Genomic DNA, 12,129 nt, shown 5'->3' with positions numbered 1-12,129 from the left:
AATATCAGCTAGTCTATCCAAACCAGCAAGAAAAAAGTAATATTCAATTTACGAACTCCGATCTACAAATTCACCTGAAAAATTTCATCGTAATCCGTCCCTTCATAGAAAGCTTGGCATTGCGCACGCGCAAAACCAAATTTTGAAACGTACCTATTAGAATTGCTTTTATTCCAACTACCTATATGCATCAAATTTCATTTAAATACTTTCCTAAATAAAAAAGTTGGCAAATCGGTTCATAAATAGTCGAGATGCGAAAAGGGCACTGTGAATGTTAAATCGACAGACGGACAGACACTTTAAAATTATGAACTCACTAGGAGACTAGCTCGTTCATAACTAATAATAATGTACCTATAAATAAGATTGTTAATAATTGTAACCAATTCAAACATAAATGATAAATATATTTTTGGATAATTGAAATTAATAAACACGTAGTTACAAAATATCTGTAATTTAGTCTATAAAACGATCGGCAAGGCCATACTCCCCTTATCAAGCGTCTCCGTCGAGAGCTTTGAGAATCGTATTGGGATTATAGACTGTACGCCATCGTCCAAGAATTGTACAGGTACCCAAGACTTAAATATTCATCGGATTTCGTAGCATAGGCATAAGGCAACTGCCATTGAGTTGATGGTTTTTGCAAGAATCATCTTTCTTAAACTAAGAGGGGGCCCAATGCATTGAAAGTTCCTATACTTACTTCAAGGTGCAAAGATATTGTACCTATATCGCTTTTATTTAATGGAAGTGGGCCTACGGCCAACGTAATAAAATTTTGGGATTTTATTGATGTCAATATTAATTACTAAAAATTAGGCATTTTTAACATTTGTACCTACACAATTTGTTACAAATAAAACATTTTGACAAAAAAATCAATATTAATAAAAAATGTGAATACTGATTAAAAACTAAGCTTCCCAATACCACATGTTACAATACCGTAGATCCTTTCACAGTGATCGCCAGTATTCTTGTATTTTTTATAGCACTGTTTTGTGTTCTCCTTCGTAAATCCTGTTACTCCTCTTACAATATTCGCGTAATTAAGTTGTTTTGTCTGGGGGTTATAGAATTCCGACTCCCTCCAGATACAGTATGCAAAACATTTATATTCGTAATACTCTGGAAGGTCCATAGCTAAAACTGCTCCCATTGCGTCTTCTTTATCAACTTTAGTTTCAGCTATGCATCTTTCTCTATGACGGCCCACCATTTTATCCCATGATTTTACCAAATCTGGGTGGACATTATGTTTCTAGAAAAATAATCAGTTTAAAATCTATGTGAGAGATTTTGCGACTTACAAATGCAGAACATGTATAAAATAGCACAAAAGCTAAGATAAACGCCTTCATTGTAGAGAAATTAAGTTTTTTTTTTTCTTTAAGAAAGAGCTCAATAGACTAAGCTGGATAAGTAGCGGCTCAGTTTTTATAGGCACAGAAAATACATGTGATGCCTTTTATCTGTGATAAAGCTCTTGGCTCGTCTAATCAAGACTATCTTTGGATTTTGTTTAAAAATATGACAACAAAAATATATAATTTATTTTTGAATCTGTAAATCTTATCTACAGTTGTTACTTATATCTAATTTGTTATGGGCATCGGTATTAGGAAAAAGTACCACTTAAACTATTTTATTTTTCCACATCTTACAACTTTTTCCGTCGAGCGTCGTATTCATTTTCAGAGGTTTAACAAGTTCATTACAGAGCATTCTCTTTTCCTCCCAGAGCACGTGCGCCCCCTCCCACAGTTTTTCATATTTTTGACAAGAGCTTTAGGCTCATTCCGGAGCATTCCAACCCTTTTTTTAGAAATTTGCAAATTTTTAGAGCTTTTAGGCCCTCATAGCCCTAAGAGGGGTATAGAAATCGTCTAAGGAATCCTAAAGGAAGATTTTATAAATGCGTCTGAGAATATGGTTACTCAGAGCTTTTTAGGCGCGTTTAAAAGCTATTTCATGTTCCGACTAGGCTCTTAAACGTGGCATTCTATACGCCTTTCAGAGTGCATTTTAGAGTATTTTAAAAATAGAATTTAATAATAATCTCCTCTAGGCCTCTAGGGTTTTAATCTTTTAATTACAAATTACACGCTGATATAGGTACCTATAACACGTACCTACCTACCTACCTATCTTTAGTGATACACCTTATATACATAGTATATCATATTGTTTAATAATATACAGTGATAGTATAGTGTATGTACTTTTAATCCCCAGGGTTTACGCTATCCTCATACTATAATAAGAATGAAACCGGCAACGTTTAAAAAAGTCGCTTTCAAAAACAGAAAATGCTAAATACAGAACACAAATAAATTATAAAGTCACCAACAAAGAACATAGATAAACTACAAGCTCTTTCGACAAAAGCTCAAACTAAGATGGGTGTAGCGTAAAAGAACCGTTCGTGTTCTTTTGAAAAAGTCAAGCGGACACCAACTCTCAAAAATGTATCGCTGATTAGATTACATGTCTGTCATTGATTATTACGCACTAACATAATATAATCAATGCGTCTGTGATGGCCACTTATATTGATTTCAAATTCAAGTGGATTTCGGTTTGTTTTTTTGACCTTTTGGAGAGAATAGGTATTCTTGCGAGAAAATTAGAAGCTGGGCCTTCTAACTTCATTGAGCTGTATACTAACCATATATATAAGAGATACTAACGGGGAACGGTCGCAAGGCTTACAAACGTACACACGCGGTTGAGGAAGAGGAGCGACAAAGGACATACTATATATGGTGGTTCTATTCTATGTTGATGTATGTTAAACAACGATGGTAATATACAGTGATATTCATGTAGAAGTAGACATAGGGATTTCCTATGTCTACGTTTACATGATAGTCTCCTGAAAGACCCCTAATTTTATGCAACTAAAATAACTTCTTGAAACAAATAAAGATCTGGCTGTCATATTAATTATTAATTTGAATATTGTTGTTTTAGTTTCACAGAAAATAATTCTCTTAAGCTCCTTTAATTGTTATCATTACTATACCAATTGGAAATATCAATATTCAAATTAATTAATATGACAGGCAGATACTCTTTTGTTGTAGGTAGTTACTTTGGTTGTATAAAGTTAGGCGTCCTTTAGAAGACTTTTTGTCATGTAAAAGTAGACATAGGAAATTCCTATAGGAAATCCCTATGTTTACTTCTACATGAACATCACTGTATACGTACATAAGTAGGTACCACTGGAAGGGGTGCGAGAAAAGAACAGACTATGGTGGTATGTACGAGTATATGCTAAATTTGCTAAACAAAGATAGTAATAAAACTGATGCTTTCCATCAATAGTTAGTATAATCATTGAATCAAATTTATTCAATGGTATAATAGAGTTCCTCAATGTCAATGAATAAAGAATACCAGGAAGGAGAATATCAACAATTTACGCGAGACCGCGATGGCTTTTGTAAATGAGTCATCAGTGGCTTTTGCAAATGGCCGACTTCCGTCCCACTCTCTCTTGTATTCAACTTGATTAATGCTCCTTCCTGGTACCTATTCTTTATTCATTGCTCAATGTGTAACATGTTAAAATGACAGACAACGCACCATCAAATATACCTACTTATATGTCGGAAGTCGACTGGGTGGTACGAATAGGAGTTTTGTGCGTAAGAAATGATCAAGCGAATATGAAATGTATACGCACGAAAAGCTAGAAAAAAACAATCATTGGACAAAAAACCTGGCATACCATACACAAATACAAGAAATAAATCAACTATGATAAAAGCAATACATACATTTTTATTTTTTTTTCCCAAGACAATTTGAATTGTATACGTCAGAAATACAAATAAATAATCAAACATCCCAAGTTGCACAACAATAAAAATCAGCTCATCGAGTCCAATGCAGTTAAACAAATTAATAAAAACGAAACACACCAGTGAAGAGACACCACAAATACAAATGGGCAACAAGATATAAACTAATTTAGTGCAACAACATACCAAACACAAATGATAAATGTATAGGTATATAAAAACCATTAAAATGATAGGTCTCTTTACACCAGCATCAGCTATAAATTAATTTAACACGAAAAAGTACAGGTGAAAATGCAAAATGTAAATAATAACAATTAAATTGAGGCTTTTAAAACAAAACAAATGAATAGAATTTAAAAAGCAAAGCAGATTAGTAATCACGATTAAATTGGCTTTCAAATAATGTGCCATTTGCCATAGGATTCCATTTAAAATTTTAGGGGTTAAGCTCCCTACGTAGAGGGGTGAAGCTTGGGTTCGTGATTTGTATTCCAAAAGTTGTCCCCCTCGAATACAAAATTGACGTGTTCGAGGATTTTTCGAAATTTCTAAATTAATACCCTAAAAGCCCTCTGTGTACCTCTCGTTGGGCCACTCTGTATACATGCGCCAAATAATGAAACAAAAATAAGTTCATCAACACTCAACTTAACTAATTAGATACAATTAACATACCTAACGGACTCTTAAACTCCTGAAAACAATACAAATATTACTGGACAAATAGTTTTTAAGGACACTTTAAATTTTTTGGTACCCAGAGATTTCTGACACGCTTAGGGGGGCAGTGCAAGTACACTGCAGGCCTTTGTTAAAGCTCACTTTGCACCACTGGCAACCTGCAGACTGTTGTGCCTGGTATTTCAGCCGCCAGATTGCATTGATTTAATTCATGGTTATGAAAATGTCCAGTAATTCATTTCAAAAATGCTCACAAATTTGTCTCCGATGATAATCCGAAAGCGCAGTAGCGTCGTTGTTGGAAGCGCAAATAAATGATTTTTGTTAGTGAACAGTTGGCCTACAAGTATTAGTTTCTTACATGTAGCAAATCAAATCTTGTCTACACTATAAATTTCTAGTAGGAAAACAGAATTACTTAATCTCTTTGAGAAAATCACCAAACTAATCAATATACTAAAATTATTTATTTTCAGACCGAGTTTATACTTAACATAACATAAATTAAGTTGGTTTATTAGTAACAGACATTATGGCGATTTAAATGAGGTACCAGAATTATGAAAACTAGAACTGTTGTAAAATTCTTTGCTAATAATGCTTGAAGAGGTGGTGGCTTCGGGTCGAACGATGGGAAAATGCTGTACTCGGCCACTAGACCAGCCAATGCTTAAACAAGCACCGTGCTCAAAATTGCCTTGGAATGAGATACAAACTGGCTTTTCATCCGGAACTCCCGCAACAAGACAGCTAAAAACATATGTCACTACAATAAAGTAAAATTAATCACATACCATGGGTTTAAATGTATAGTGGGATCGATGGTTACTTTAAAGATGGCAACATAATTCGTATCTTGAAAAAGAACGGCAACAATATTATTGCGTGGATCCCATTCCATATTTTGGACAGTTCCTCCAATAATAACTCCATCAATTTCTCCTCGGGATAAATCGTACAGTGGAGTAGCGAGGGTTGCAGAATTTTCGGAGGTTGCAAAAATCATTTCAAGATGAGTAAAAGACAATGCGTATATGATTGGCTCTGTGTTTGACACAAAAAGTACAATGCCTTCACATGGAGACCAACAGCATGCCTGTATTCTGCCTGTTAATACATTCCATCTTTCTGATGTCCATGTTTCACAGTTCCAAATCCTGTGCAAATGCACTTGAATTAAAAAATAGAAGTCGAATCATCTCACAAAAGCTTTTTTATTAATAACTCCATAATTTTGCTTTAACACAAGTCCTCTGTATTTTGGATTTTCAAAAATTAATTAAATTAATTTCAGGTTTATTATTTTCATATTGAAAATCTCCCAAGCCTAAATTTCGTCATAATTTTCAAAAGGCAATATGGGCACAAGCATTTTGATGGTTAATATCTCAAAGGAATATTATCGTACACAGGAAAGTTGATGTTGTGCACTTGAGATTCAACATATGTGCTACGTTTGCTTTTATTAGAACAAGCTATTGTTAAAATTTCAAAAAAATATCTCCATAAGTAATATAGATGACAATGTTGACAGTGCGCGGTCTGCGCATGCGCACATTTGATTTACACCATTAGCGCTATTTACTAGGAGCACCTTTTAAATTAAAAAAACCTATATAAGAACGTTCACATTTGCGCATGCGCATGTTGGTATTTACTAGGAGCATCTATGGTTCAAATTTAAGCTAGGAGGCAGCCAAACTTCAGACTCGTGTTCAGTACTAACAATGAAAAATACGATTCCGTTGAGAAACCTGGTATTATGGAAGGGGAAGTAATCAGACCACAAGTGTATTCTACTACTTCCCACCCACTGTGCCACTCCAAAAATTTTATATTGCAACCTACCGCTCGTGACATTACTGGGAAGAATTACCTTACAATTGATCAGTGATAACCTCTTAAGCAAAGGAGGCAGTGAAGAATTACCTAAAAACTCGTTCAACAGTAGCAGTAAGGAGTTTGTTGCCTCGGGGCGACCACTTCACTAAACAATTGCCATGACTACCAGGCATAGATAAGGTACTGGTTTCATTTCGTTCCACATGCCATATTAGAATAGATGGGTCTCTAGCTGCTGCACTTGCCAAAATGTCACCAGTTGGGCTCCATGCTATACTGACAACAGGAACGTGATTAATTCGTCGTAATATGCTAGCATTATTAATTGACGGACGTGTAATCTACAACACAACTACAATTTTTCTCATATGAATGTATATATTTACCATAGAGGTTTGGTCAATATTCCAAACAAAAATTCCATTCTCACATCCTACTGCTAATTCAGAATTGGAAAATGGCCGCCATGCGAGACATGTTATGTTTTTCTGCTGTTTACATTTTAAGATCGGAATAAAATTGGAGTTATGAGAGTATATTCTAATTGCATCGTCGCATGTTGCTACAGCAATTTTGATATCGTAGCTGTCCCAAGCGATACAGCGTATAGAACTTGTCATCCAGAACCTGGTGTGTGAAATACATGACATTAAAGTTAAATCGTTCTCTATGGTAGTGGAAGTGAGTTTATTCCTCAATATTTTTACTCCATTCAATACCAGAAAGACCACCGAAACAATATTCTTTAAATACGAGGGTCCAAATTCTTCAGCTGTATTTAACATTTCGATCATGCCATGTTCGTAGTATGCGTGGATAAGTCGTTTCAGAAATGGTTCATCTACTGTTACGAATACAGATTTTCCCTCATCGCTTCTACGATGTAATAAATTAGGCGTAATGTGAATATTAGGATGAGTTTCTAACTAAAAAAATGAATTGCAGAAGGAATACATAACCTCCGAGCGATCACAAACTAACCGAATTTGTGAATGCAGCAATATTTGCAAATTCGTAGTGCATTGAGTGTACTTTTCCATCGACTTCACATAAAGTTACTTCACCATATGTAGGAACCTCGAAAATTGATAAATTGTTCATTGTAAAGAGAAATGTTTATCAAAGATTTTTAAATTTCAACAGTTTCTTGTCTCCAGTAACCAGTTGCGCTAAATCGAATTTATTCTTTAAAATTCCCTAGAAAAGTTACTAATGTCATACAGAGTGAACCGTAAGAAGCTAGAAATGAAACATTGGGTTATTCTAGCATGAAATTGCACTAATTTGAAAGTGAATTGAAATTATCCTGCTGATTTTGAGATATGAAAATATAATCCCGTATCCTATCTTAAGACTCCAGGCTGTCTTGAATTAGCTTCAACGGGCAATTAAGTTATTTTTCTACGTACATTTTCTAAGTACAAATAAAGATCATAATTTATCATTCAATTTCTAGCACACTCGTATAAATTTACAACTCACAGACATTCCCTTACGTTGATTATGCTTTAAAACAGCCTTACAATTACACTGACCACAAATTAAACCAGCTTTTCTCAAAGTGCCAGGGCTCCGCGAAAGTTCCAGGGGGCTCCGCTGCCACACTTTCCCACACACGTCTCTTTCAACGGTTTCAGCAAGTGATTGCTTGTTTTATGAGCGAATTTTAATTATTATTATTGCTTTCAAAAGTTGTACAAAAAATACTTGAAATGGGCCGATGGGTACAAACTGTAGCATGTAAAAAACAGCGTATTTCCGAGGAGCAGAAGAACCAACGCCTAGGGCTTCAACTTCTAATGCATTTTCTGCATTTATTTATAAATTATTGTTACCTACAACCTCTGTTTTACTTAGAGGATCTCTTCCCGCATATCTTACGTACGGTTCGATTGCGGGCCAGAAAAAAAGCAACAGATACAGCCAAGAATAAAACTGTACTAGGTACTTCCTCCGCGAAACACTTAAATCGAATCGTACAGAGTAGAGCCAATAAAAAACCTCCCACGTGAATCCATAAATAAATACTTATTAAATAATATAATGACATATTCACCTGTACAGTACTTACGAGTATAACAATAGTTATTTGTGCAACTAGTTTTGAAAGTGATATTTTTGTTGCTCGATAAACTCGGGCTTCGCCCTTATTACTCAAACTGCAAATTCATGAAAAACAGACACTTTCAACACGTGTTGTACACGAAATTTTTTGCATGGCGATTCTTAATAATCCATAATTGAATTCGCGATTTACTGTCACTCAAAAATTCAGCTCTTGTTCTTATACAGGACAAAACGCCATGGAAACGCATATTGAAAATCGTGAAAAAAAGTGCTACTTTCCATACGATTTTTTGAGAAAAAAAGTCCGGTAATTTGGTAACTATGCAAAAAACAAACATGATTCAGATAACGGTACATAAACAAAAGCTTCGTCTCGCTTCAATATCGGTATTTTATACAAAATGTAAACAATAACAAATTAACGGTCGATATCGAAAACGTAGCATGATTGGCGTATACAGACCGTATCGTATTTTTGTTTCAGATGTAAAGATGTGTTGCCTAATCGTAGGGGTAGGTTACCATAATTATAACGGTTCTTAAATAGATGGATTTATAACAATTCGACTTACTTGCAATCACGTTCATAAACCATAACATTTAATTTAAGTAAAACACATTTATACTATGAGCAGCGGGGACTGAAACTAAACACAACTCAATTTGATTATAAAGCAAGCAATAAACCTTCAGAAACACACAGAAAGATTGAGTCACATCTGCTTTTATTACTTGTCGCCCGTGACTAATTCTAGAAAGGTCGCTACAGTATTTAGTGCCAAAGTTGCGCATTCAAGAATTATAAAAAAAACAGGATGTCCTATTGAAAAGTTAGTAGGAGCAATGTTCGGTCTAAATCGGAAATAGGTAATACACAATTGATTTTGACTTTGTTCTTTATCAAATTAAAAAAAAAATGATTTGCAGATAGCTGACTTTTTGCTTACCCTCAATACGGACCTGAACAGGTTCGGCCTAGATTAATGGAAATCACCTATTATAGGTAATTATTTTTGTTTGGTTGGTTGCACGGTACGGTTGCCATGCTTTCTCGGATTGCATCTAGTTGACCTTTTAATAATATTTGACATGTCATTCAAACTGAAACTTAGAAAAGTAAGTATAAACCAGAATAGCTTAAGCATGGATGAAAATGTACAAGGAAGTGAAAGTGTACCTCCGCCAACCAGTGTTGTAGGATTGAAACAACGTTTATTGAAACTTTTAGTATGGGTCGGATACTTTGCTATTGCTGTAACAATAGCCGTCGTCTTTACAGGATCGGTGCGTTTTTCTCATCGGTTCTTTGGACAGAATCAGTCGCCTATAGTTTCGCCTGAGGTAAAACCTTGGTTGATTTTAATCGGTTAAGTAATCATTTTTTTTTTAGCCTAAATAGATAAGAATATGAAAATACACATTCGTACTACTAAGAAAAATTCACAATACTCAAATGTAGTGATTTCCCATTGTTCCTAGTAAACATTAGGTATTATTTGAAGTAGAACCACTCAAATCGTTACTTTGGAAAATTGTGAAGATTTTAATTGATCAACTTTTAGTATGATTTTTACAGCTGTGTTTGCTTGTTTGTTGCAGATTTCTTCTATAATTAAAAATAGAAAGTCTTTTTAGGTCAACGCAGTATTCACTTGTACTGAGCTGAGGATTCGGGCTGAGGGGCGTCTGAATTTGAATAATAGATAACCATATTTCTTGGAACTAAGTACTTACAATGGGTTCGTGAAACGGTTATAAAGAGAAATTGATAGTGTTTACATTGTATCTTATATATGGAAAACTGGTATACTTTGTTTCACTGGTGCTGAACCTGACGTCATAAATGTGATTCTCTCTTCATTACATTTAAATCGATTGAGACAAAAAAATTACGTCATTAACGTAAGTCGTGACAAATAAACCAATTGATCTGTCATAATATCAATCCGTCAAACGATTTTCGTTATAGACAGATTTCCAGTGTTGATTAGGTAGTTTGTGTTAAAAGTGAAGTAAATATCATCAAAGTTAAAAACGCTTAGGCAAGTCGACAGTGCAGCAACGCCGTTAATAGACAAGTATTTTAAAAATTTTACCGCATAATGGTTCGATTCGCTCATATCATGAATTTAGGTCATTCCCGTTACCATTAGGTAAATATGACGAACCGATACACAGAATGAAGATGTTCGCCAGAACACTTAGGTATTGAATTGATTTTATAGGTGAGAATGTTACACTCCGTTCCTTACACAGTAATCTTCAACGACTTGATGGCGTCGAAATATCTGGTACCTCTTTGTCCCGCAGTTTGAAGAAACTGAAATTCACGTGGCGGAGATGCACCGTCTCCAATAGATTATTTTTAATGGAACAGCCCTATGCAGTTCAAAGAAGACTACAATTTTTGAGAGACTTTAAACACAACGAAACTTCACTCTTTCCATTACGACCTGTGGTTTTAGACGAAACCTGGATATACAGTAAAGGGTCTTTTAGAAGAAGCTGGCAAGATGGTACTCTCAAAACAGTTAGAAAAAGAAGTAGTGAAGGGGTCCGGTATATACCTAATACTCCATGCAGGATCAGAAGATGGATTTGTGGTGTAGTGTCGCTTTTTGTCTTTTGTACATACGATTTGAATATGAACATTTGAGAGTTTTTTCTTCACTACCTGTTTTCTTTCACAATTGCGTTTTTTTTTAAATAAATCGGATCAGAAGATATTCAAGATCCTTATGCGAATATCTCGACTGTGTGGCAAAAGAACAGAAACTGTATGTATGCGTTGTTATTTCAATGAGCCAGTGGTATAATGACTACGCTTTATCTCAAATTTGTAAGATGTATAAATGCAAAAGGCTTACCGATAAACCATGGCCTATTCTACTTCTGCAAATGGCTAGTTAAGGGTCATTAAAATTCGCGCAACTTAACGCGTATTCTTCACATTGGTAGTATACTTAATTTCACATCAACATTATGTAAACAAAATATTAATTTACGAACTGCCTAAACAAACTTTAAGTTACAAATGTTCCTATGCGTTTTCTGTAACCATCATACACTTCATCTCAAAGAGTTTCGGATGCTCTGGCAGTATCCATTTGGATGTGCAAAGAATCGGTTACATGAGGTGATTACAAACGGTTGAAAAGGTTTAATTCATACCAACGGACTTCCTCTACATAAAATACATGACCATTTACCCATTATAAAACCTAAGAACAGGAAAAAACCTATCAGGACCAGATGCCTTATAAGTGATTGTCAACTTGGGCGGTCTAATCATGATGAACGATAGTGACACCTTAATAAATAAGTTGAAACGTCAATGTGACAATATGTAAACCAACTACTAATTTACGACCTGCCTTAATTTTGCTATGACGTCAGATAGTGTGACGAAAGGTTCAGCACCCTTGAAACAAAGTATATATAGTCGGATTTTCCTCAGTTTGCGCGCACGTCATCTGTGTTTTATGACGTCATCACTAAGTATGTTTACATAGCATCATGCAATCGATGGAAGAAAATACGTATAATTGTAGTCCCGGATCTGTAGTGTCCCTGCGTCTTTGATTTGTGAATGTAACACAGAGACATGGAGAGAGGAGATCGCTGATCGACGAGTGCGCATCCAAGAAAGGGTGCGACCTCATGGGCGCTGCCATTTTTACACCCGTTGTGTCATGTTGTGTTTATGGTGGTGTTATTT

At 35.1% G+C, this 12,129-nt stretch overlaps 1 protein-coding gene and 1 long non-coding RNA gene across 3 annotated transcripts; both read right to left on the bottom strand.

The window, feature by feature from the left end:
• Nucleotides 1-810: 810 nt before the first annotated feature.
• LOC116170226 lies at nucleotides 811-1,433 on the bottom strand. The gene is made up of 2 exons (XR_004145191.1): nucleotides 1,320-1,433; nucleotides 811-1,270 (listed from the first exon to the last, which is right to left on the bottom strand). It is a non-coding gene; the product is annotated as an uncharacterized LOC116170226 (long non-coding RNA).
• A 3,517-nt stretch (nucleotides 1,434-4,950) lies between these two features.
• On the bottom strand, nucleotides 4,951-7,523 carry LOC116172185 (aladin). Of its 2 annotated transcripts, none has more exons than XM_031489337.1 (5): nucleotides 7,326-7,523; nucleotides 6,731-7,270; nucleotides 6,432-6,685; nucleotides 5,297-5,659; nucleotides 4,951-5,252 (listed from the first exon to the last, which is right to left on the bottom strand). In XM_031489337.1, exons 1-5 carry the CDS (start codon nucleotides 7,443-7,445, stop codon nucleotides 5,033-5,035), a joined length of 1,497 nt encoding a protein of 498 aa, XP_031345197.1. In that variant the 5' UTR covers nucleotides 7,446-7,523; the 3' UTR covers nucleotides 4,951-5,032. The 2 variants fall into 2 exon arrangements, with proteins under 2 accessions (XP_031345197.1, XP_031345198.1); XM_031489338.1 differs by having other exon boundaries at nucleotides 6,731-7,220; nucleotides 7,272-7,389.
• Between the last annotated feature and the right edge of the window lie 4,606 nt (nucleotides 7,524-12,129).

This window comes from Photinus pyralis, unplaced genomic scaffold (assembly GCF_008802855.1).
Source record: "Photinus pyralis isolate 1611_PpyrPB1 unplaced genomic scaffold, Ppyr1.3 Ppyr1.4_LG5, whole genome shotgun sequence".
NCBI lineage: Eukaryota > Metazoa > Arthropoda > Insecta > Coleoptera > Lampyridae > Photinus > Photinus pyralis.
Note: the sequence above shows the minus strand (reverse complement) of the source record. Positions and strands in the feature narration are given on the sequence as shown.

Bases quoted from the DNA above. Each gene is read 5' to 3' on its own strand.
- LOC116172185 (XM_031489337.1), bottom strand. From the start codon at position 7,445: ATGAACAATTTATCAATTTTCGAGGTTCCTACATATGGTGAAGTAACT. The intron at 6,686-6,730 runs GTAAATATATAC...GTTGTGTTGTAG, and splicing joins ATATTGACCAAACCTCTATG to ATTACACGTCCGTCAATTAA. The intron at 5,660-6,431 runs GTAATTCTTCAC...GCATTTGCACAG, and splicing joins ACTGTTGAACGAGTTTTTAG to GATTTGGAACTGTGAAACAT.